The sequence below is a fragment of the Astyanax mexicanus genome, chromosome 9, assembly GCF_023375975.1.
Source record: "Astyanax mexicanus isolate ESR-SI-001 chromosome 9, AstMex3_surface, whole genome shotgun sequence".
In the NCBI taxonomy this organism is placed as follows: domain Eukaryota; kingdom Metazoa; phylum Chordata; class Actinopteri; order Characiformes; family Acestrorhamphidae; genus Astyanax; species Astyanax mexicanus.
In genome coordinates, this window is record NC_064416.1 from 38,731,260 (window position 1) to 38,757,676 (window position 26,417).

Sequence of the window (26,417 nt, forward strand, 5' to 3'; positions counted from 1 at the left end):
AGGTTCACAACCCTTATGGAATTCTGTTCTCTATAATAGTGTTCCATATATATTTATTTTGATTTTCACATGTAGGAAAGAGTAAATAGTATACAATGTTGGATACAGCTATTGTTTAGAAGCCTAAAACCTATTTTATTGCTACAATTGTATTCTTTATCAGTATTACATCCCTTCTAATTGAATGTATTCAGCTTCTTAACAAATTGCACCAAATGCAGTTACAGATGTGCAGCTGCACACTCACAGCCTGCCTATACCCTATAGAAAAGTTTTGCCAATAGATTATAAATAGGGAGCTCTCTAAAGCAGATTAATAAACATGATCCTATTGGCACCATGCCTAATGCCAAGCATTGGGTGGAGGGGTATAAAGACGTCTGGTACTGAGCTGTGGAGCAGTAGTGGTTCAACTGAATAATAATGAAGCTCCACCCAATACTTTTAGGATGAGTTGGGGTTGAGGTGAGATTCAGCATCCTAACCTTACTCATACTTTTGTCACTGAATGCAATTAAATCCTAAAAGAGCAATACTCCAAGATCTAGTAAAAAAGCCTTCCCTGGATTAATAAGACATCAGCAAGAAGAAACCATGAATGAACAGGTGTCCCAATACTTTTGTCCTTATATTAATTTTTATATATCCTAACAGCTGAATCATGCAGAAATGTAGTAGATCTGTGACCAGCTTTATTTTAAAATAGCTGCAAACCTGACGTGTCCAGACTGCTAAAAGAGATTTGACCACTGATGTTGAATTTTTTCTTTTTTGGTGACTCATTCATGCTCTGACCGCAGCCTGTCCACTTTTTTTATGGGGCGGTCTCGCTCACACACACACACACACACACATCACAAACCCGAGACGTGAGGCCAATGCTGCTGCAGCAAGTCAAGTCCTATGTGACCTGCATGTTGATGTGCAGAAGCCAGGCTGATGCAGACGGACAGACACACAGACACAGACGGGGAGGCAGATGTGCAGGATGCTGGTGCGAGTCTTTTGAAAGGGGGATGTGCACACTCTTTTCTGTGTGCATTGCTGTTGTCTAATAGGATGTAAATTTGACAAGCACAATTAGCGAGTGTTCATGGACAAAAGCAGCCAGGCTCTTTTGTTAGTGCTCTATTTATTTGTGCGTGTCAGCTGATCAGATCCCTCCAGGACCCCAGATTGACGTGCTGATTGTGACAGAAGGAAAATGCACAGGCGAACCAGCAGCCTGTGACTGACCGCAGGCAGTGTTGCTGTGCTTTTGTGCTGCTCTGTGCTTGTGCTGTGACCTCCTTCAGTCTCTTCAGTCTTGCTTAAATCTTCTTTTTGATAGTGTATAGCTTGTGTCTGTGTGAGTGTGTCTGTGTGTGTGGTGGAGGGAGGGTGGAGGGGATGAGGGGGAGGGGGTGCGGCAGCGCAGCACATCCCTCCCTCTGACTCAGTCAGGATATATATAGACTCCTCCTGCACCCAGGAGGAGAGGAGAGGGGGTTCAGTCCCTCATCGGAATCTGCAGGAGGAACACCGGCCAAGTCCCCATGTATAATGCATTACAGCAGACAAATTGTATTGATCTCTGTGTCTTTGGAGTGTACATGTGTGCTAACGAAAAAGAGTGAGAGAGAGAGAGAGAGAGAGAGAGAGAGAGAGAGAGAGAGAGCATGTGTCTGTGTTAATGTGTGAGGTTTCAGAGATTTGTTATAATCTCCTTAAGCTCTGCCCTCAAGCGAACAGCCTCTTCAAGGTGAATGAGGAGAGCGCTTGCTGATCTTTTCAGATAAACGAACGTTTTGTTAATGTAATGGAACACTCAGCTAACGAGGCATCTCTGTTCCATAGCCAGTGGTCAAAAAGACCATATTTTACCCCTTTTATGACTCATGACCTTATGTGTTTTTGTACTGAGTCCAGTCATAATGAATCAAAGTCCCTTTTTACATAATTATTTTATCACTCCTTTTTTATCCCAAGCTGTTTTTCTTATTGTGCTTTTAAGAATAACATGTTAATGACCCCTGTTCTGATTGGCTGCCCTGTATTAGAATATTTTTAAGTATTGTATATGTACCATAAGCCTCATAATTGATCTAATTCACATTTACATAGTGATTGTGTCTAAGGATGTTTTTCTTACTGTGTCCTTGAGAATGATATATTTAAATGACCTCTGTTCTGATTGGCTGCCCTGTTTTTTTTTTGTTTTGTTTTTTTACTATTTATGATGTCTGTGTGGGGTTATGAACCAAAGCCAGTCATAATTAATTTCCCTTTTACATGTTTTGGTCCCAGGATGTTTTTCTTATTATGGCTTTAAGAAATACACACATAAATGACCTCTGTTCTGACTGGCCCTGTATTATTATTATTATTTATTTTTTGTGTTATTTATGATGTTTGTGTGGGATTCTGAACCAAACGATAATTAAACTATTATCGTTAACGTGTGTTTTTTGGTCTCAGGATGTTTTCCTTATTGTGCCTTTAAGAATAACCTGTAAATAACCTCTGCTCTGATTGGTTCCCCATGTATTACACATAATTAATATATATATATATATATATATATATATATATATATATATATAAATATATATATTTCTTTTTGCTATTTATGATGTTTGTGTGGGTTTTAAGTACCAAAGCCAGTCATAAGTAATCTTATCCTTTCCTAACCGTTTTTTTTGTCCTAGGATATTTTTCTTATTGTGTTTTTAAGAATGACGCATGTCAATGACCTCCATTTTGATTGGCTCTCCTGTATTAAATTTTTTAAACTATTTACTATGTCTGTGTGGGGTTTTGTGCCCAAACTAGTCATAATTAATCAAATTCACTGTTACATAATTACTCTAATTACTGTTACATCTGTTGCTTCCAGGCTGCTTCTGTTATTGTGCCTTTAAGAATGCCACATGTAAATGACCTCAGTTCTGATTGGCTGCCCTGTATAACACCTCATTTAGAAAAGGCCATCTGGCCTAAAGCACTCCTAGTAGAATCAGCATGAATGAACAGGATTACAGGGTGGACTGGTGGTAGGCTGTAAATAGAATAATGCATTATGTAAATTAAAGTATGAAATATACTGAATTTGAACTTAGCTGCTGTTGCACATCTTAAAACACATATAATAAGATTTTACACAAAAGTGCATACAATATACATCATTCTAAATTACAGAGTGAACAGTAAATCGTGCGGAGAAACAAATTGTGAAATTGTGTGTTGCAATGTGAGTTGCAACTACATTAAGTTTCATTGTTTTAAATATAGAAAATATTTTTTTCCGTAATATGGACCTTTTTTATTGTATGATTTAGCATCCAATTCATGATCTTAAATAAACATTAACAATAGACATTGTAGGGGATAAGACCTTGTAGTTTTACAAGAGTGACTTTAAATGTATTGCATCAAATATGAAATAAATAAACCCAGCAGGTTGACACCACAATTAAATCCTTAGAAATGACTGCTCTTACAGCAGTTGCCTCTGTATTTTTAATGGGTCCATTAATGGGTTTTAATATACCTACTGTCACACCTTTAGCCCTTTATGTCTTGTATTTTTCTGTTCATGTCCTTCTCTTCTGTTTGTTGCTGTTTTCCATGTCTTGTGCTCTCAGCACATAGCTTTGTTTTTTTTTCTATTCCATGTACTCTGCCCTGTCTCTGCCCTAGCCATTAGTGTTGTCACCCTGTGTCTTGTTTGTAACCACGCCCCCTCGTTACCGGTCCCAGGTGTTCCTCACCCTTCTTGTGTATATAAGCCCTTTTGTTTGAGTGTTTCTTGTGAAGTCTTTTGTGTGCCTTACATGGTGTAGGTTGGTGGTGAAGTCTTTGTGGCCGCTTAGGCAGGTTTGTACGTTTTGAGTAGTTTTGTTTATTTTGTTTTGTGTTTACTCGTGTTTGCTTTTTTTTTTTTTTGCTGTGTTTTACAGTTTTATTTAATTAAAAGTTAAAACCTGCATTTATGTCTGTCTGGCTCAGTCCTTGACACCTGTGAAGTAGATTTAATGGGTTTAAATATACCTACCCTATAAATAACCTTAGAAAGAAACAGTAATTCAGTAAGTCTTGCTGAAGCTACCGGTTACATTTATCATTGCATTTATACGCCTGCAGCAGTAAACATGTCTTAAGTGGTGAAGTTATGTAAGTGTACAAACAGCGTAAGTAGTAAAGTTACATTCCTAAAGGCTGCATACACCCATTTAATGGTGGGTCACTGACATTGTTTTAGTGCTTTATTGTTTTATGTATGATATCAACATCATACAGCACACATAACAATCACATGTCATAATTATAAATGCACATCAAAAAACAAATACAACATACACTACCGGTCAAAAGTTTTAGGACACTCCTATGTTTAGTTCAGTAGCAGTGATTCATGGCCCAGACAACTATTTTTTTTAGCAATGACTTTATTACTGCTCTTCCCCTGTCAGACCTTTCTTTTTACTGCTGAAACTAAGACTTTGTCGAATGTTAAGCTGATTTAAAGGGGTTGTTGCTGTGTAAGTCAGCCAGACCTGACTCTTTCTGTATCATTTTTCTCCAGTTTACAAGAGTCTTTTGAATTTGTAGGAAACAGTACTCATTACTATCTGGCTTAATTTCTCTAAAGAAAAGACTTATAATTTTAAAAGTTACAGAGTTCTGTGTTAAGATGTTAATATGATGAAAGTGTGAACGCTACAGTAGTGAGTGCAGTAATTGTCTTTTCCAGCACTGATTTTCTACAGACAAAGGCTTTGTAAATTTTTTATCTTTTTTTTTTTTTTACTACATTTACAAAGTCAGTTTTAAGACTCATTCCTGTTGCCTAAATAATCTTTTTAATATTTGTTTTTTTAAATAGACATTTTGGGAAAATCATTAGAATGTGCTCAATGTCCTCATGCTATTAGCATAGCCACCATTTAGCTATTTTTATGTTTCTGCTAATTCTATGCTAAAAAATATTCATGTTACTTGAATTCCTGTTACTCAAAACATAAAGTAACAGGAGTTACTGAGTTATGACATCAGGAGTGAGTTCCAATAAAAGGAGTGAGTGCCATTGACCTGAGTGTCTTTTTGTCATAAATATAAATTATTTAAACATGCAGTCAACCATTTATTTAAAATAAAGACTTTCTTGAGAGAAAATTGGTGGACTCTCTTTTAAACATGCTTTTTAAATGTCACGGGTTTTGTAACCATCTTCGCCTTAGAAACCTTGTAAAAGTTATTTAAAGCTGCCTGAGATTGACCAGTACATGTTTTGAATAGTTAAATACATGTGTTATTAGATTCCGAGTTAAAAAAAAAAAAAAAAACAAGAAAATACGTTTAATTAGGAAGAGTTACAAGAAGCAAACAGCACACATTCCGTGAAAAGCATACCTGTCAAGTCTCCCGTTTTGGCCGAGAAACTACCGTATTTTACTCCTCTTTCCCGCTGTCCTCCCGTATTAGTATTTTCCCGTAAATTTCCCGTATTATATTAAAATAAAAAAATATATATTATTGAGGAGACAGGGAGCTGACTGCTCTGTGTCTCTTAACCAATCGTGCAGCCGGTTCAAGGAGAAAGTCCCGCCTTTCAGGAGAAACAGCCAATCAGCTTGCAAAGGAGGGTCAGTGTGGGGAAGACACAGGCAGCTAGTCGGAGCAGCTGATGTTAAAACATATCTGGATATACAGCGATTTTTCTAAAAGAAAGGGAACGGTAGGCTAATCATGTAAACTGTGATGAGATTTTTCTGATAGCTGCTTAAAAATACTCGTCTCTGAAATAAAACACACAGATTAAACCTTTTAAAATAAAAAAAAACAGCTTGAACTAGAAATGTTAAAAATTAACAAAACTGATCAGGGGTGGAGTGATCAAAAGATTCAATTTGCAGAATTTGTGCACCCTTTGTTCAATTTTAAATCCATTAAATAAATAAAAAATATATTATAAAAAAGAGTGCATTTATGCCAAAAAGACATTAAAATCTTAACTTTTAAAAAAATATTTGGAAAAGTGTTTTTAATTTGGCTTTATTAAAAGAATGACATATGTAGGAATGTCCGCAACATTTCAGATTCTGATAATCTAATTGTGTGTAAGTGGTTCACATGTCGTTATTTTAGATTTTTTTTGTAAACCTGTCTTAAAATGTAAGGGATACTGAACCTACGTTGGGCTGGTGGGACAACTTTAAGCGGACAGAGGAAAATATCCCTTATTTTTTAATCTAAAATTTGACAGGTATGGTGAAAAGGCTCATTTACGTCTCAATTTACATATATTTCTTAGTCTACTTTTTGCTAATGGGTTTTTTGCAGTGCCGGAACCCTCTGCTCGTGGTTTCTACACGGAGCACGCTACGCCCGTAACCATTGGCAACCAGGAGGCGCAGCCTGAGAGAAATATTAGAACAGCTAGCGTTAGTTAAATTAGGTTAAATATTTTAACGTTTTATGTTTTAGGGGTTATTTGTTTATAATAATAAAATAAAAATAGCCATGAACTACCTTTACACACATTCAGAGCTAAAGCAGATATGTTTTACTCTTTAAAAAGAGGGTTATAAGAAAAAACAGAGCGAGAGCTGCAGTTTAACAGTTAGTTAATTGACGTTACTGAGCTAACCAACTAGCGTTAGCTATTTAAGCTAAGAGAAACGCTCCGGCTTTAGGCGGTTTAGTTGATTTTCTGTATTTTTAATTTATTGTGTTGAAAATGCGCTCTAATAAGCAACAGGGCAGCACACCAGGACACTGTTTAACACCCACGGTAAGCAGTACAGGTTATATAAGTGGTGAAATTATGACAAGCTAGGTTTGTCATTTTAGAAGTCATATGTTAACTAACGTTAAGTTACCATTTATTTACACGGGATATTACGTTCTCTTATCTATAATTAAATTTTTTTAATTTTTTTAATTAAAAAACTCCAGCCACTGATTTTTATAATTACTTTTTACTAGTAGGAATTGTAATTTTATATAGGTTAACACAATTGTAATTATAGCGGTAATGTAGTAAACACTAGTTTCTACTGCTAAAACTAACTTACATTCCTACACCTTTAAAAAGAGATTTTGTGTTTTAGTCAGAAGAACTAATATTATCAAGATGAGTGAACTTACAAGTTAATACAACTTAATAAAATGAGTTCAGAGAACTTCAACCTGAACATTTAAAAATGCTTGTTGAGCCAATTAAAAAAATGTGGTTTTAACCAACTTTTAGTATTTTACACGTGTCAATGCTCTTTCTACAGTGTTGTTTCATACAGCTGTCCCATAGTCTCCTGGCACCATATAAACTGTTGAGTTAATTGAGTACATTTTATGTATTTACGACTTAAATACAAAGCAAAATGATGACTTGACTGAGTTAAGTCCAGATTTTTTTTTTTCCAGTGTAGCTATCTTTTCAGTTGTCACTTCAAAAATTTCCTTTATGATACATTATCGATACAGTGGTATGAAAAAGATTGGGCCCCTATTTTCATGATTTACCTTCATAAATCATTGGTCGAGATGAAATTGAGATTTGCAGAATCACAGTATTGTGATATCATTGTTGTCTCTGGCAGCATATTGTGATCATATTGTGAGATGCCTTGTGATTTCCACCCCTAGTACCTAGTAACGAATATTTGTAAATTTCTTGGAATAACAGTCATAACTGGTGTAATGTTTTATGTGGTTTTCAAAGGAAAACAGTACTCCCATTTCTGGGAGGCACAGGACATAAAAAACAGCATTGGGTTGACATCAAGCTCCACTTATGGAGAGATAAATATGTATCTGTGAATTACTGAGCACTTGTTTGTTGAAAATGTGCTCGCATAAGCAGCAAGGCAGCACACCAGGACACTTTTTAACACCCACACTAAGCAGTGGCCACAGGTTGTGAAAGTGGTGAAATCTCATGAACAATAGCTGAGTCAGAAAGAGAGAACGTCAGTCTGAACCACCCACCGAATGGGCGTCATGTTCTGTGGAGTACAATGCCAAGCTTTACCAAAAATATATCAGTCAGCCTATTTAAAGGAACACATTGTTAGATAGCCAGCTGACATGCTTATGCTTTTGTCTAATGACAGATGTGTTGGTGCTATTGCTTCACCTGATTTAAATAGCATGACGTATTGCATATATTTTAGAGATATTAAGTGTGTCCTTCAATGCTTCAGAAGATCATTGGGTTGACCAAACACTTCAACGTTGGACAGATGTTACTTTCTGGTTGGAAATCAAAGTCATAAAACTAACATTGAATTGATATTAAGGTCTAACTTTGGACAGATGTTGTTTTTTGTTTGGAAATCAAGCGTACATATGTATCTGTCAAGATCCAACACTTGACTTACATTAAGGCTCCAACATTGGGCAGATGTTGAGTTTTGGTGGGAAATCAGAGTCAAATCTGTCTAAAACAGCACTTGGTTCACAAGAAGCTCCAACATTGGACAGATATTACTTTCTGGGTAAAAATCAAAGTCACATATCTGTCAAAGGCCAACACTGGATTTATATCAACCTTAAACATTGATCAGATGTTATATTTTGGTTGGAAATCAAAGTCATATATCTGTCAGAAGTAAGCCTCTGCTTGACATCAATCTCCAATGTTGGAAAGACGCTGTGTTTTGATTGAAAATAAAAGTCACATATTTGTCAAAAAACAACATTAGGTTGACATTAAGCTCCAATGTTGAATAAGTGTTATATTTTGGTTGGAACATTGGTAAAAACTAACCTTTGGTTCACATCAAGCTTCACCGGATAGGTGTTTAAAAAAAGAACACATGCATCTTGGATATTTAACACCTTGACTTGAAATCTACAAAATTTCAATGCTTAAAAGGATTTATAATTTTGTATTTTGTAGACGTGAATAATATGAAATTTACCTCCTGTATAATATTCTTATTTTACATTAGTGTACCTTGGGCATGTGATGTGTGAAAATCATCATGTTATAAAACGTACAAAACATCACTGTCTCAACCTGCAATCAACCAGATAACAGTGTATATCAACCTGGTGGCCGGTTGATTAGAAATGGCAGCATGATGTGTAATTTACAGGAAACACAGTGGGGGCTCGTTCTATTATTATGCTTTTAAATTGAACTCTGTTCCTTATTTTCCTCCAATTAGGCATTGCAATGCATTTTTTTAACCAGACTAGTTCAGTTGGACTCTTTGTGTGTAAAGCCATGCTGTTGTGATGAATCCAGTATGTGGTTTAGCACTGTCTTGCTGAAACATACACGTCCTGAAACAGAGAAAATTGGGGTTGTATTATTGTTGTATGTTGTACTTCCTCTTTGTGATTCCCACAGGTCAACAGCTACAAGCTACACATTGCAGCTGTAAAGTCTTTGCTACCTGAAAGACTCTTACAAAGACCTGTGAGTATGTGTGTGTGTGATGACTGTGTGTATATTGTGACTGTCTGAAGTTCGATTAAGGTACTGGTTAGATAGACGAGGTTGTTGTAGGTAAAAAAAGGACCTTCTTTAACCTAAGTCCTAACTTATCCCCCACCTCATTTACTTCACAGCTTGAGATGCGGCTTTCAAAGGACCCAACAAAAGCTAACATGAATGTCTTGAGAGCTAATCCACCCAGGCCAGGTATTACAACACCCAAAGAATATGCTAGAATGGACATCTGTTATAACACTAATCTCAAGCACTGAAAATAAGCATGATCCAGCTGCTGCTTTCTTTCCACTTTGCCTTTCTTAATCCTCATTTTTATGCTCTTTCTGCAGATAGCAGGCTGTCCATGTATTACAGACCCTACCATTCCCCGATGCTGGCCTTTGTGAATGAGTTTGTGAGGTCAGAGCGAGTTCTATTGCCACCTCCAGCAACTGCCCACTCTGGAGTAATGGGGGACTTGGGGGCTCAAGCACATAGGGGAAAGGTCCAACGAGCTATTCGCAGTGCTGGGGCCATCTACTCCCACAGCAAAGCTCCTCCCATCCCACAAAATGCAGGTAAGAGCCCTTAAAGCAGCTCTTTAGAACAGTTAGAAAATAATACAAAAAGTATGCACAATGAGCCCTCTATATAGCTACTTTTATAACAAAATATCAGCATATAAAGTAGTTTATATGTACACTACCATTGGAAAATAAAACGTTTAAATCATTTTGCTGTCCCTGTATTCAATGTTAAACTGCTGAGTAAACTTGAGCCCATATACTATATCTATATGTTCCAGATGTCTTAGAACTGGAGGTGTAGAGGTTCCTAATGGTGTCCTTTGATAATCTATCCCACATAACTTGAATAATCACACAATTAATGCAGATTTTGTGGTAGGCATCAAATAGCATTCCACACTTTTTCCAATTGGGGATAAAACAGGTGATGGGACTAGCATAGTTTCTCTTGGCCCTATTTTACATATATATATATATATATATATATATATATATATATATATATATATATATATATATATATATATATATATATTTTTTTTTTTTTACATATTTTTATTTTCATGATTTCCTGTAAATATATGTGAATTGTGAATATATATATATGGCATTGAGCACCACTGAATGAAATTAACGTAGGCAGAGGTCAATGCCTCTACACCCCCACTTATTCTGCTCCTATTCTGTCTCATGTATGGGATAGTGCTATATCATTGCAGAGTACACAGTTCTGCTTCACAGCATTTGGATGCATAGTGTATATAAATGTGTGCTGGTTTGAGAAATTTGAAACGGTTTTTGCTGTGAATATGTGGACGTTATGAACAGAGGCATGAATTCTGTGATAATGTTTACATATATGGAACATTAACCATCATGCTGTCCATTCTCCAGGTGATGCAGTATTGCTGAATGAAAGGCCATCTCCAGGATTTCCCATCAGTTTCTGCTCCAGAGATGACTGTACAGCCAGCCTTGACAGACTGGATCTGAAATGGTATGTTGTGTTGAATATTCACAGTTAATTTATAAATCCCAAGCACAAATGTAAGTTAAATATTAATATATTGAGCATACATATATATGTTATTAAACATTTTCCTAAGATCAGGTGCATCACAGCAGAGGCAGCACTATAGCTACAGTTCTCTGGCCTGAAAGAACAAACCATGTAAAGTTTTGAGTTAGAAAACATTTTTAGAATGTTTAGAAAATATTTAATAAGCCAATAGGGGGCAGCAAAATACTTTACATTTTTTTATGTTTCTTGATCAGGACGTTTTATTTCTTTTGACTTGTTTTATTTATCAGTTTAAGATACTCAGACAGTATACATATAACAACACAAACAAAAGAGAGAGAGAGAGAGAGAGAGAGAGAGAGAGAGAGAGAGAGAAAATATAAATCCACACCCACATAAACCAGTGATTAATTAGTAATTTTCAAATCAGTTGCACTTACAAATATACCAAAAATGCAACCATTTAATCAGTGGCATTTTAAATTGTTGTCTATTTCTGGAGCACTGTTTCACATATGTGTTAGAAAGGGTCCACACACTTTATAATAATTGCCTACAGATCAAATAATTGGCTTATGGTGTACACATTTTTACAGTTTCATAAATTCCACTAAATCCAGTGTGTGTAGAGAGGTGTTTATACATAAATAATATAATTTATAATATAATATAATATACTTTATAATATTTAAGCAGGATATTTAACACACGAGCAAATTAGAATTATTTTGTATTTAGTAAAAGTAAGAATAGCTGGTGTCACACCATCATAAATGGTTAATATATTTATAGATATATTATATATGATAGCATCTTGTGCAAATTATGTGGTAGAAACATTTAAAGTTGCAATTAAAGTTGACTTTTCTAATCTCAAACAACATAATTCAGTGCAGTGTTCCAAATCAGTGAAATACCATTAATGGTAAACTTACCTTATGTTTATTATTGAATTTATAAATTATACTAACATCTACTTTCTAACATATTCATATGTGATTTTTAACATTTCGTCGTTGTCCAATGAAAACACTTATTCAATTTTACTACATAATTTGAATAGACAGACTGTCCCTTACACTGTGCCTAAATTTACTGATGAACGGGCCAATAGAAACCCTTCAAAATGACCTGAAATAAACTCTTTTTACATTGACTTCCATTGAAAGTTTACAAGGTTTTTTCTCTCTCCTGTAAAGTTGCTGTTTTGGAGATAAGTGTTTTTCATTGGACAGCGACAATATATTATTTTGTATATGCCATTTCTATTAAACATTTTAGGATATGATTTTTTTTGTATTACCCAGCCATAGATTAACAGGTACTAGTAGTATGTACTTATTTTACATGGGAAGTTCTGGACTAATATTCCACAATACAGTATATCTATATACTGTATGTAGTATATTAGTCCAGAACTTCCCATGTAAAATAAGTCAGGGCTTGATGGCATAACTAATTTGGGGCAGTTAACTCTTATTAGTGGATTTTGTGAACTGTTTAGGATAAAAACAGGACAGTTTGTTGATTAAGTGAAACGGTGTGTACATGTGTGTTTGTATGTTTGTACTTCTGCAGTCGTGGTCTGATGGAATTTCCACACCTGGATGGAATGAATAAGCTCCGCCTCCTCAACCTGCAGCACAACCTCATATCTGACCTCCCACACCTGGCACACCTGAAGCGGCTTGCATTCCTTGATTTATATGACAACCGCCTGACCGACATGTCAGCCATCTCCTCTCTCTCTGCGCTCCGGGTGCTCATGCTTGGCAAGAACAGGTGTGTGTGGGCAGACGTTCCTCAGAACATTCGGAAGTGTGCTTATTGGATTGCCTACGTACATACGTAGATCATTGCTCACTTTTTAGCACTTGCGTTTATGTCTGTTATGAATGTTATGTCATGTTTTTTTACTTTTCTAGTGTTGCACTTGTTTTGTAATTGTAAGGAAACCAAATGGCCAGAGCATCCAGTTATCTTTTTAAAGTGACTGCTAATAAGGTAGAGTAACACTAAACTCTGTAGTGCTAAAAGCTCTTTCACAATTTTAGTTCTTAAGGTTTTAAATCAAGGATATTAAAAAAGATTGTGCTCCACTGTCCAGGGAATGCTTTGCACCTGTTTTTGAAGAATTGGTGTGAGGATTTGATTACATTCAATGACAAGCTTATTGGTGAGGCCAGGATACTGGGTGATCACCACATCACCTGATCCCCAACTCCTCAGCTCTTCCAAAAAAGTACTAGATGGGGTGTACTTAAGATAAGTATGTAAGTACTTATATCTGGGGTGATAATAACTTGCAGTTCTGAGGCTGGGAACTCATCGGATGAACCTATATTGTGCAACAGTGGTAACTCTTGGTGTTCTCTTTTTTCGATGCGGTCCTGATGAGCACAGGTTTCATCATAACATTTTTCATGGTCTTTGAGGATCACAATATGGATTAAATGTCAAATAGAGCTAATCATTATATACCAACTCTACTAAGTTCAGCACAGCTTTGGATGGATGGATGGATGGATGGATGGATTTAATGACATTTTATACAATTCTGAAGTAGAGGCGTGAAAACACAGGTTTTCAATGCTACTTAGTAGTAAATTAAACTGTAACTTTTTCATTGCAAATCTTTAAAGACATATTTTGGGGACTGTCTAAATCCAGTGTTTTTATAGCTGCTTTAGCCTAGCACCTCCAATCATAAACAGTAAAATATCTTGGCTGTTGAATGATTGACTAAATGATTTGCTGCATGCGGAGTAAGTGACAAATCTTGTTTATTTGATTTGTTGTCAAACTGTTCCTTTAAGCCATGCCTCCTAAGCATTTCTTAAGTATCAATGTTTGTACTGTAATTTCATTGGTGTTGCTTTTTAAAGGGGAGCCTTTCAGCCTAACTAGAGCATGACCTGCAGATGAACCCTGTTCCAGTAACCTCATGCATCTACAGGGCCAACAGTTCCTCCAGATCACCTCTCTGTCTCTTTGTCTCTCTCTCTCTTTCACTTTGAAGCCTTTACCTAATTGCAATAAAAAGCCTCAGATCTAATTACGCAGGTCTGTCTGTAGCCTCCGGGGCTACAAACCGTGACCTTTTTTCTGTGCGGCTCTGTGCTGCTGGCTCTGCCTCTTAACGAAAGCATGCCGTAGATTTAAGTTTCTGCCGGCATTTCCGCCCCATTGTAATGGTACTCCCCTCTACATTCGTATCTTCATACAAAGCATGGCCCTGTCTAAGCATCCCTGGTGAGTCCTACACGCGCATAGCAGTCTGCCAACCTCAAAAATACCAGAAGGCAGATGGAATCTGTCTGCAGTTACCATAATGTTCCCATAATTCATAATATCATATAGCAAAGCTATATCGCAAAGATGGTTGTTTGAAGTCATACTATAGAACAGGGGTATTTAATTATAATTCAGTATGGTCCAGTTAGAGGAAATTTTGTCAGGCCAAGGTCCCGACTGTCATCATTTTCAACTTGTGTTATGATTCAGTGCTATATCCTGCCTAATAGTTATGTCAGTGTTTTGTGTCATCAACAACTGAAAGGCAAAACAAATTACAATGCATTATATTTTAACAATATTAAACAAATTACAGTGCATTATATTTTAACAATATTAAACAAATTACAATGCATTATATTTTAACAAAATTTATTGTTTAAATAGGCCTGTCACAATAATCACATTATCAACTTATCATACAATAAATGGAAACACCCGCAATAATTTAACTTATCGAGTTTATTAATGTGAATCTGTATGTCAACTTTGTTTCAAAATGCTATATTTATTCTATTTAATTTTATTTACATTAGATTTAGGCCTGCCTGTCATGATAATTACATGAATGACAAATCGTACAATATATGGAGAAATGTTTGCTGAACTTGGCCAGAATATAAGCTTTGTTTGTTTATTATTATTATATTACTGTTAGTATGTTTTATAAATGTAGTATTTTGATTTTTTATCTGGTGTGCTCCATCTGAATTAGCCTTTTTCGCTTTATTCTCCGACTGCTTCTACTTCGTCTGTGTGTGGCTCAGCGTTCAGAGCTCTTACAGCACATGTGATTGGTCTGTGAGTTTACTGCGCCACAAAGCACGTAAACTGTAAAGACAAGAAAAGTTCCACCGCTTTAAATGAACTCTGTCAGAATTAGCATTCTCAGTAGTTTATCGGTTTGAGTTCGCATTAGACAACACCTGGGTCTGGACCCAGACCGCGGTCCACCTATTAGTGACCTCTGCTATAGAATATCTCATTTTAGTTTAAAAAACTGTGTTTATAGTTGTTTTAAAGAATGTAAGGAACTGTGGTGAATAAGATTGCAATATTTTCTTCATTCTTCATTTTTTCTGCATTATATACAGTACAGAGTGTAATATAAAATATCGAAATTGTATTGCATTCCTATATTCGCTTGTACACTGGCAGACTGTACTTTATTGTGTGTTGTGTTTAAACTCCATCACCACTAGAGAGCAGTGTTATGCTCTGTCATTAGATCCCACTGTTCTGATATAAAGTTCAGATTTTATAAATAAGTTATACTATGACATTTTCTTCTAAAATTGTATCAAAACATTTGCAATATATCGATTTTTTTTTACAGTATCAAAATATATATTGATAAATTGTAAGCCCTCTATCATGATACATAACATATTTTAAAGTTCTTGGTGATACACAGCCCTAATATAAAATATATTGCGGTTTTCATACAGTCAACAGAATTTTTTTTATCAAATTTCTCTGGAAATCAATGCTTCAGCATGTATTGATATTATTAGTAATGCACTCTGAAGAAGAAGAAGAAGAAGAAGAAGAAGACTGTATATGCTTTCATTTGCCTTCTACAATAGTGTAGATCTTGCGATAAGACTATTGTGTATGTGCCCAGTACTATAACAATATATTTTTAATACCTATAACTTTTAGTTTTTTTAAAAATTACAACTCCAAATAATGTATACATTCCATACAAATTAGGAAATAGGGCTGTGTAATGGCAATATAAATGTGAAGCGATACGTATCACGATACAGTGGTTATTATTCAATATTCAATATATCATGATACTGTAAGCAAGACAATATATAGTGATTGTTTATTCAAATTTTAGAAAAACTGGCAGTATAAAACACACACTATCATATTCATATCAATTCTTATTTTTATTCAAATCTGAGTAAAAGTTTACTGTTTATTCAATCAAAACAATAAGCAGTTAGCAGCTGTTTGAAAAGAGTGTTGGAGGAGGCATGTGCTAGTTCTCACCCTTTTTGTGTTGTGGCATCACCGGTTATGGGGGAGATACAGCTGAGTAGCAGCTGAATGGGTGAATTTGAAATAAATTATATATAAAAAAGGATTTTTCAACAGATTTTACCATATATGTTGTGCTATTATAAATGATACACCATGTATAATGAAGAATGAAGTATAATGAACAATATAAGCTCGATGACTTTTGTTGTATATATATCATGGAAAATGAAAACAGTATGTAATTTGTGGCAAGGCATATATGGTTTAATTTGCCCTTTGCAACATTGCATATCTTGCGATTTGATTATATACTGCATGTGCCCATTGTGCTAAATGTGTTGCTCTATAGTGTACAACTTCAAATAATGTATATAATGTATATGTTCTATACCAATTAGGAAGTGCTGATAAATCTTGATTGTAGTGTTTCATCGTTCGTTTCTTTTTTTTTTCAGAATTCAAAGAATATGCGGCCTGGACAACTTGACCAAACTCGATGTGCTGGACTTGCACAATAACCAGGTATTGATTCGTTTATTGTCTTTTATCAAGACCCCAGTATTTTATTGCTCGTGTTAAAGGTCTGCTCTCTGTAGATCGTAATAGCATGTTCCCACCTGCCGCCTGGCTGAGTGTGTGACCCCGTCTAACCGAATGCTGGCTGAGAGGGTTGGCGGTGCTGATTGGTTCTCCGCCACTGATGTCACGCTGTGAGGAAGTGTCACCTCCCCCGTGCCACCACCGCTTCTTGCACCACACGCTGCAAACTCCAGCAGAGACGACACACACACCAGGGCTGGACTCAGAACAGCTTCTCAGACTGACTCAGATCAGTGAACAGTGTGGCAGGGTTGTCGATCAGAGGGCTGCAAGCTTTGTTTTCTACAGCTTTGGGCTGCTCTTAGGCTAAATGGCATTTGGCATGGTGTTGATAAGTTCTGCAGAGGGCCCTGTCCAAATAAACAGCAGAACAGCGGGATTCCAATCATTCACAATATAAGTGTCATAATTACTGTATTTATGAGCCCAAAACACTTGCTGTTTGTCAGGAAATCCATTGTGCTTGCAAAAACTCTACAGAATACAAGTATGGTGCCTAGTGACAGGGTTATCATGAAACATTACAAGAGCTTGAAACAATGAGTCAGTGAGTGTAGTGCGTAAAGCAGTGGTTAACACAGCATTTTAACAGCAGGCCTCGGAATTGTCTGCCAGACAAAGGGCTTATTTTCATTAAGTGATTTTATTATAGTCTTTAATAGCCTATAATCTTTTTTTAAAAGACCTTACAGTACATTTGGAATAGCATGTAGTGGTCTGTCATAAGCATTTGCCGGGTTTTTAGACACAGTTGTTCTATTCTGAGTTGAAATTTCTGAGCCAATAGGCCAGTCACTAACAAAAGCACTTGTGTGGGTTAAGGATACTATTACTAACTATTTTGACTAACAGATATTTATTACATAGTTCATTCGTTATCATAGCTTTCTTGTAAAGCACATAATTCTACTGAGTTTACCGAAAATGGAAAGAGGCCTAGAAAGGAAAAGAACACACTACCTACAGTCAAATATAGTGGAGGTTCAAAGATGTTTTAGGGTTGTTTTGCTACCTCTGGCACTGGGTGCCTTGACTTTGTGCAAGGAATCATGAAATCTAAAGATTACCAAAGAATTTTGGCTCGCAATGTAAGGCTCAGTGTCAGAAAGCTGGGTTTGAATTCTAGGTCATGGGTCTTTCAGCAGGACAATGACCCCAATATACTTCAAATCTGAGACCTCTTATTAAACACCTGTGGAAAGATCTTAAAATTACTGTTTGATGAAGCACCCTTCAAATTTGAGAGACCTGGAGCTGTTTGCAAAAATGAGTGAAATAATAATCTGGAAGAAATGCTTTTTTCTAGAAAAATGTTAGGGGTGACAACCCTTTCAGCCATGATTGTATGTAATTGTAATTTGTGTAAAGCATTTCTATTATATTCCTACCAGCTACAGAATTGCGATTCATAGTAGTAGTTATAATAGTCATAATAGTTGCCCAATAATCAATACGCCTAGTAGTTAACATAGTTAACTATGTTATGTAAATGTTTTATATTGAATTACTGAATGATACATTTGCAGTTCTTTGGGTTGAACAGAGTTCATTGGGTAGAACACTGTTCATTTACTCTACTTCTTTCCTTTATCAGCATGTTTCCTCTCGCTCCTCTTCTCTATTCTTATCTTTCTTTCCGCCTCTCTCAGTGGGTACAGTTCCTCCGCTCCATTACACTGCTGTGTGACTCTAATGACCACTCACATCCCCTTTCTTTCTCTCCACCTCTCTCCTGCTCTTCCTTTCGCCTCATCTTGTGTCCACCTTCTCTCCCTCTCTTTCACTCTCTATCAGTGCCTTTTGTCTGCTCATTAGGCTCATGTTTCCTCTCCACACCAATCTTTTCTTCCATTTTTCCTCCGAATCGACTCTCTAAAAGCTGATTGACTCCTATCACATATCTATACTTTACTTTAGAGTGCACTTGTTGCTTTTGACTAAGATGGTCAAGTGCACTCTGTCTGATTAAACACACTAGCTCTGATGATAAAATGCGTTTTAATGCTCTCCTTTTTTCTTTTTCCTTCCTTGTTTTCTTCTGTCTCCTTCTCAGTTTTTCCCCTCTCAACCCACACACCTTTTAAAAAAAAGGAGTTCAGTCAAGGCTGTTCACTGCTGGTTAGGTACTGTGTCTATTACACAAATCCTCACCACTCTATAAAGGTGTGAATCACATGTCAAGGCATACACAGAGACTGCCTGAGGTGACTTTCTTTAATACACAGTCCCTTTTCTGGTTGTACAACAGACGATTACACAGAAAGAGCTCATTATAAGTCATCCTTGATGGGTAGACCTCACTAGATTTGATATTAGTCAGCAGAAATGACAAATATAAGACGTTCCAATAAGTGTATTAAATGATTAAAAAGATTATTCGCCCTGGCGACTGCAATCACACAGCTAATTGCCTTTCCAAATACCGCAGCAGTTGTATAGTTGTACAGGACCTTGTACAGGGCCTGTTTCAGATCACAGCATTCTGTAGGCTTTTCAGCAGCTTCCCTATGGAGCTGTGGGGGCTGCTCTGACACAAAGTGATACTGACGCACAAAGTGCCTTCTAGTCTGGTGGTTAAATGCTAAAAGAAATGCTTGCTTTCGTGGTTTCTGACACTGTTGGAAGTGTTCAGATCAGCTATTTATCAGTATTAAATGATTTTTCAATCAAGAAATGCAATCAATTAGAAGATATTTCTGATTCATTGATTATATTAATAAGTAAAGATCGTAATAATCAGGTAATATTAATTACCTGAGGTAATCTGACTAACTTTAGCTAAGCTAGTAAGCTAACAAAGCTCAGATATATGGTATGGCTCTAATACAGTTACAGATGCATGGATGTCACAAGGGGGACTGTAACTTAATGTCCAGCATAAAATGATCACAATCATCACATTAATTGGAAAGAAGACACAATTTTAACTGTTACCTGTTAGTGTTTGTATCATCTTTACTCTGATGACTGAATGACTGAGTGAGAATTTGGTTCAAAGAGAGAGAGGAAAGGTTCAGGAAAAGGTCTGACTGTGGATGTATTCCGGAGACACCAGGGATCTTGGCCTAATTCTCATACTCTTAAGTTACCTCCAAACAAAGGCCATTTATTTGCCAGGGCAGTTGGAATCAGTGATATAAGGTTATTAGCCCTGAGGAAGAAGATTTCCACTGGGTGTACACAGTACAGCACCAGTACACACCTTCCTGTTCCTGGCTTAGTTAATTAAACCCTAAGGACCTGTCTACTGTCCCACACTTCAAATCCTTACTCTTACAACTGCATAACATGCAGATTATTTACAGAAAATACAGAATAATAAGCCTAGAATTTAAGGTGTTTGGAGAATTGCCTGATTAGTATGGCCCAATCCCATCCCCCTGTTTTGCACTTGCATGTCTAGGCATAGTGTGCCATAATTCATGTTAGGCTGGAGGGGTAGAAGGAAGTGTTGGGGCTACATGACCCTTAAAATTGTGATTTTTCAGAGGCTCGCTCCAAAAACTGAGGACTATGAGAATCACTCGCAAGATGGTGGCACAAACAAAAACACACATTTGAGCACAAAATTTGAGCATTTTTCTTGTTAAAATTTACAATAACCAAATTTACAATAACCACAATATTACCACAGTTTATTATGTAATTTCAATGTTTTATGACCATTTTCTTCATATCAAGCATAAAAAATCGCTAGTATTTTTTTAAGCAGCTGGCTAACTAGCTAACTTTCCCATTCCATCTTAAAAGGTTTAAAAGATGGCAGAAGCTGCAGCATTTAAAGTAGAATAGAAAAATAAAATGAAAGATGAGCTAATTTCAGCTTCCCATTACAAACAAATTATGTAATGGATAATAATAATAAATTACTGCACCAACTGCCCCCTTTCTGACATGTCCTAACTAGTTAAGCAGCAGCCAGGTTGCTGAACTTTAGCGATTGACTGCTATAAATATGTATTTATTATAACAGTACTATCAGGGCTTAACAGTAGTTTCCTTGCAGAGCTGTGGACGCTGCTCTGGCCACAAATTATACACATGTACATGCAATGATGTACTGTTATCATATTATACAATAATTTTAATTGCCATTTTCTTAATTGTCTTTTTTGTTGCTGTGTCTTTATGGGTGGTAGAGATGTACTTGTTGTTAAGCCATGTTTTGGCATAGAAAACTGTATTTGTCATAATTGTAACTGTTCATATACTTGCCTACTTTGATACTCATGTTACCGGAGGCTTCCATAAGAGGGCAGACCAGAGATCACTGATCAGGATTTCTCACCAACTTTTAAAATAATACTGATATCTCACCATCTGCTCTGACAAGCATATTTGTCACTGTGCAAGACACAACCCAATTGCACACTCATTACTGAATATTAACTAGTTTTCGAGTATGTATTAGTATGTAATATAGATAACAATGCCAAAGTTGAAAATACTTAATGTATCCACAAGGCACAGATTTAAAGAAGCTAACTTAAGCCACCAATCAGGTCCGGTCTGGTCAACTGGAGCAGTAGCATTTCTTCTTTTCTTTAGATTGCTGAAATCTGTTACACTCTTTGTGCATTTCACAATTAATTTGAGCTCTTTCTCAGCTCATTGTGTGAGATTGACCTGCGCTGCTGTGTTTTGATTTGCTTGCAGATTAGTAAGATGGAGAACCTGTCTCACCTGTCAGAACTGCGTGTGCTCAACCTGGCAGGTAACTGCATCTGCAGAGTGGAGAACTTGCACGGCTTGGACTCACTGACAGAACTCAACCTCAGATACAACCATATCTCTAGTGTGGTAAGCACCCACTCAATGCCATGCCCTTCCTTTTAATATTTTAAACTTTAGATTATTTAATTTTCTCAGGATTAATGTACATTCAAACAAAGACAGTTTCATTGATGCAAAGCACAAAAAGTTTGAGTAATAATAACACCCCTTGTGGGACATTTTTTTTATCCTTCTAAATGTGAGTAAGTAAGTATACATGTGAGTTACAAGTTACAAGTAGGTCCATTTAATAAACAGTATCAGACACATGAAGAAAGAAGCCTAAAGGCTCATGTATACTCCCTTCAAACATAAAAATAAATATGTCTGTTTCAAGTCTACACTACCTACACACTTATATGTGTCCTTTACATTGGCATGGATGATACATCCACTAGAAGGAAATTGAGAGTCAAAACAACAAACGTGGTGCCAGTGGAGGAGTAAAAAAAAGATGAAATAGGTTTCTTCATAAGTTTCTCTCTACCTGAGTTTCTGTATAAGGTGCGTTCCTGAGTTTCTGTATATAAGGTGCACTTAAAATCCTTTAATTTTCCCAGAAATTAACAGTGCTTCTTATAGTCCTGTGTGCCGTATGTATGAATTTTACCAGTCAGGTTGTAAGGAGCAGTAACTTCACTGAAGTCCAGCATTAAAAAAGAGTTTGGTTCTACAGCATTATTAGCATTAGCCACTAACCATGTTGAGTACTAGCTCTTTGGCCATCCAGAGGTAAGTATTATCAACCTGTAGCCTGCTGCTAACACCAGCTAGCACTACTCAGGGTTCCTCAGTGTAGCTCTGTCAGGTGGCATTAGCCGCTAACCACTAATTGTTAGCCGCTAAGGCTAATGATTCAGCTATAGCGGTAAATAAACAGAAGCTATAAATAAACTCACCCAAATAAATAGATTTTAGTCGAGAAATCTGTGTAGATTTACATCCAGCGCTGGTTTAACCTTTTAAAGAATTACAGTTTTGTTTACTTAACTTAGCTTAACTTGACACCTGCTGAATTTACTGACACCCCTGTTCCTACTACTAGTTACTAGTTACTAGTGTCGCATAAAATGCACCTTATAGTCCAATAAGCCTTATGTATGAAAATAGACCAGAAAATAGACATTTATTGACCCTTTATACCAACTCAGATCTTATCTTCACTAACTTACCTTTATACCTGTTTTCCTTTTCTGTATGAGATTTAGTGAAGTTCATTAGAGTGCATAATTGTAGAGTTCATGTGCAGAACATGTACAGAAGATTTTGTGATCTGTCACAGTTCCTTATTAAAATCCAGTATTCATTGCTGGATGAGTTATGTGACACATTTGATATAGGCATGTAAAAGCAATATTAAAACTGCTATTCTTGGCTGGGAGTCAAACTGAGACACACTGGCCTCTGTTCTGTCAGGTTGAGGAGGGTGCATTCCCTCTCTGCCAACCCAGAGAGATGTTAGCCAGACACAATCCCAATTACAGTAGAACTGAGGAGTTAGTGTTCTCCTATAACTGCTAATCCTCACCTCTAGCTTGCTAGCATTGTGTGATAGTGGGAGGCCAGGCGTGTGGGTGGAATTGGCAACAAGTAAGCTGTGTAGAATATCAGTAAAACACACACAAACACGCACACACACAATGTTGAAATGCTGTGCTGGTGTATATAGTAATTGCTCCCCATGAACAACGGAGGGCAGTATATCCCTGGAAAAGCAAAACCACTGTAAGTGAACTGAGCCCCAGCTTGACTTCTGTAAAGCGGTGAAAGCAGCTCTGAAAGCAGCTCTGCAGTCTTCAACAGTGGGAGTTCAAACTGCTTTTATTCAAAGCTAGCCTGTTCTGGCCAAAGCTAGGATATGTTCTCCTGATTTGAACCTGTCTGACTCACACTTCATCTCTCAGTGGTAACCTCCTAATCCTCTTTCCTGCCTTTTCACTGAACCTTTTTTCATATTTTTAATAGGCAGCAAGTGTGGGCGTTATAGAACAACACATTACCTCCATGATTAGACACTACAGTGGCTAAACTGTTTCACATTTTGGTTTACAACCATACATTTAAGTGATAGACCAACACAAAATAGCACATAATTGTGAAATAAAACAAAAATTATACACAGATTTCAAAATTGTAATCGAATAAAAAAGATGAAAAGTGTCACATGCAAAACTATTTAGCCCCCCTATATCAATACATAGTAGAGCCACCTTTTGCTGCATTTACAGCTGCAAGCATTTTGAGGTATGTCTCTACCAGCTTTGCGCATTACATAGAGACTAAGATCTTTGCCCATTGTTATTTACAAAAAAGCTTAAGCTTAGCCAGGTTGGATAAAAGCATCTGTGCTCAAAGGGATTTATGTCAGCACTTTGACTGGGCCATTCTAACACATGAATATTCTTAGATCTAAACCATACCACTGTAGCTCTGGCTGTATGTTTAGGGTCATTGTCTTGCTGGAAGGTGAATCTCCTTCCCAGTCTCCCTGCAGTAGAAAACCTTCCCACATTATGATGCTGCCATCACTATGTTTCACAGTGGGGATAGTGTGTTTAGGGTTATGAGCAGTGTTCCTCTTCTGCTACAAATAGCGCTTTGCATTTAGGCCACAAAGTTCAACTTTGCTTTCATCTGACCTCAGCACCATCTTCCGTATGTTCGCAGTGTCCCCTACGTGGCTTGAGGCAAACTGCATTACGTATGTCTTTCTTTTAACAATGGTTTTCTTCTTGCCACTCTTCTATAAAGATTCTCCCACCTGAGCTGTGGATTTCCTCAGCTCCTCCAGAGTGACCTTGGGCCTCTTGTCTGCTTCCCTGACCAGTGTTCTCTGTCAGTTTGATTAGCTTTGCAGTTGTAGAATATTTTAAACAGTACTCATTGAGCTGTAAAATTCTTTTGATATGTTTTTCATAACCTAAGCTGCTTCCAATTTCTCTGATCTGTCAGGTGAGTTCCTTGGTCTTTGTGATGCTGTTTGTTCCCTAATGTTCTCATTCACAGAGCTGGGGCCTCATGTACTAAGACTTGCGTGGACTTCCTACTAAAATGTTCCGTACGCTCAGACCTGAAAAGTTCCGTACGCACAAAAAAATCCGGATTTATCAAACCGTGCGTAGGCAGAATTCCAAGTACTTTCTCTTAGTACATCGCAATCAACTTGAAATCAAGCGCAAGTGCACGAAAACATCACACCTGCCACGACTCCTCCCTCAATTACGCAGAGTATATTAATAATAATAATAATAATAAAAGTATTATTATTATTAATAATAATAATAGTAATAATAATAATAATTATTATTATTATTATTATTATTATTATTACTATTATTATTATTATTATATATGCGTAGCGTATAATTACTCATGTTTTAAATTGTGTTATTCTAAGATGGATAATAAATTCTTTAATTTAAATGCTTTAAATGAGTTGCTTACCAAGAAGCCACACGTCACGCACGTTTTCTCATCCTCTTATGCTCTTGGAAATCTAAAACGGTTTATAAGCCAGTCATCATCATGGGCCAAAAAAACATAATGGTCACGGAAAATGCGCTCTCAATGAATTTTATCTCAATATTTTCCAATAATGCCAACGTTGCCATCTCCAACAACTCCAGCGCAAACCTTTATGCATGTTTATATAATCTAGGTGTGGAAACACGTTGAACGATTATTTCTGTAAGCCAATGAATTTTTCTGATTAATTAACTTTATTTTACCCAAAAATGCTTACTACAATGTGTGCATAAAGGATATCTTAACAGTTGTAATTTCAATGCATCGCCTCTAAGTGTCGGCAAATGACAAAAACACAATATATATGCACAAAAAAAAGGTGTACGCCCGAAACGAAAGTGCCGTGGAGGAACACACTTTTTCAAAATGTAAAAAAGGTCAAAGGGTATGAATACTTTTGCAAAACATAGTATAGTCAGGTTTTCTAATTTTTTTTCTGTAGAAATTCACAGTAAAGCTGAAAATACACCAGCAAAACCATATGCCACAATAAAAAATGTTGTAAATACTGTAGCATAAAAATGAAAAGCACACCACTGGAAAAATATATAAATGAATGAATAATTACAGCAAACAATGTCTAATCAATGTATTTCCTTATGCTGTTTACATAATTGTCATACAGTGGCTGCTGTTCAGATTTTTCACAATAACATAAAACAATAAAATATCAAATCATCATATTTCATTATATTGCCCACACATAAATAACAGTTTTCCTACTTTGTGTTATTCAAGTCAAATGTATCCATATAGCACTTTTCACAGCTGATATCACAAAACAGCTTTACAGAATTTCATGCATAAGACAAAAGATAATCAACACATAAAATATAAAACTCCCAGTGAGCAAGCCACAGGCAACAGTGGCAAGACAACCATCAACTCTGAAACCAAAAAATCCTCCCTCAGGTCAAAGCCATTTAAATTGCTTACAAAAAGTTACCATACTAAGACTGCTGCTGTTAAGCTCAGGTATACTTTCATAGTAGTTACAGTCATAACAGTGATTATTTAATAAAAATAATAAAAGCAATAAAGATTTAATGGTGGCAATAAAAATATTATTAGCAAATATTTTGAGTCCATCTAAATTTAAACTAATGTAACAGAGTAATAAAGTAACAGAGTGTGGGCAGAAGGTAGCAGGAAAACTTGAAAATGTACTCCAACATTATTAGAGTGTTTTTCAAAAGGGCAGTTCTGTGAAGAAAAAAAGGCAGTTTAAAGGTCACTTGTAGAACCATTTTATTCATATTTGTGA

General features: G+C 36.4%; 1 protein-coding gene and 1 long non-coding RNA gene across 3 annotated transcripts in view; one reads left to right on the forward strand and one right to left on the reverse strand.

The window, feature by feature from the left end:
- Positions 1 to 26,417, reverse strand: part of LOC125804591 (uncharacterized) — a 349,596-nt gene that overhangs the window by 66,231 nt on the left and 256,948 nt on the right. The window lies entirely within an intron of this gene.
- The window catches only part of LOC103024138 (leucine-rich repeat-containing protein 49), a 78,259-nt gene continuing 58,213 nt past the window's right edge, over positions 6,372 to 26,417 (forward strand). The window contains exons 1-8 of one of the 2 annotated variants that reach the window (XM_049483620.1): positions 6,372 to 6,772; positions 9,338 to 9,406; positions 9,559 to 9,631; positions 9,772 to 9,999; positions 10,843 to 10,945; positions 12,548 to 12,751; positions 16,711 to 16,777; positions 21,512 to 21,655. In XM_049483620.1, coding sequence (XP_049339577.1) covers positions 6,719 to 6,772; positions 9,338 to 9,406; positions 9,559 to 9,631; positions 9,772 to 9,999; positions 10,843 to 10,945; positions 12,548 to 12,751; positions 16,711 to 16,777; positions 21,512 to 21,655 — 942 coding nt within the window. In that variant the 5' untranslated portion in view covers positions 6,372 to 6,718. The remainder of the gene's footprint in view (positions 6,773 to 9,337; positions 9,407 to 9,558; positions 9,632 to 9,771; positions 10,000 to 10,842; positions 10,946 to 12,547; positions 12,752 to 16,710; positions 16,778 to 21,511; positions 21,656 to 26,417) is intronic. The other variant, XM_022679832.2, reaches the window with a different exon arrangement.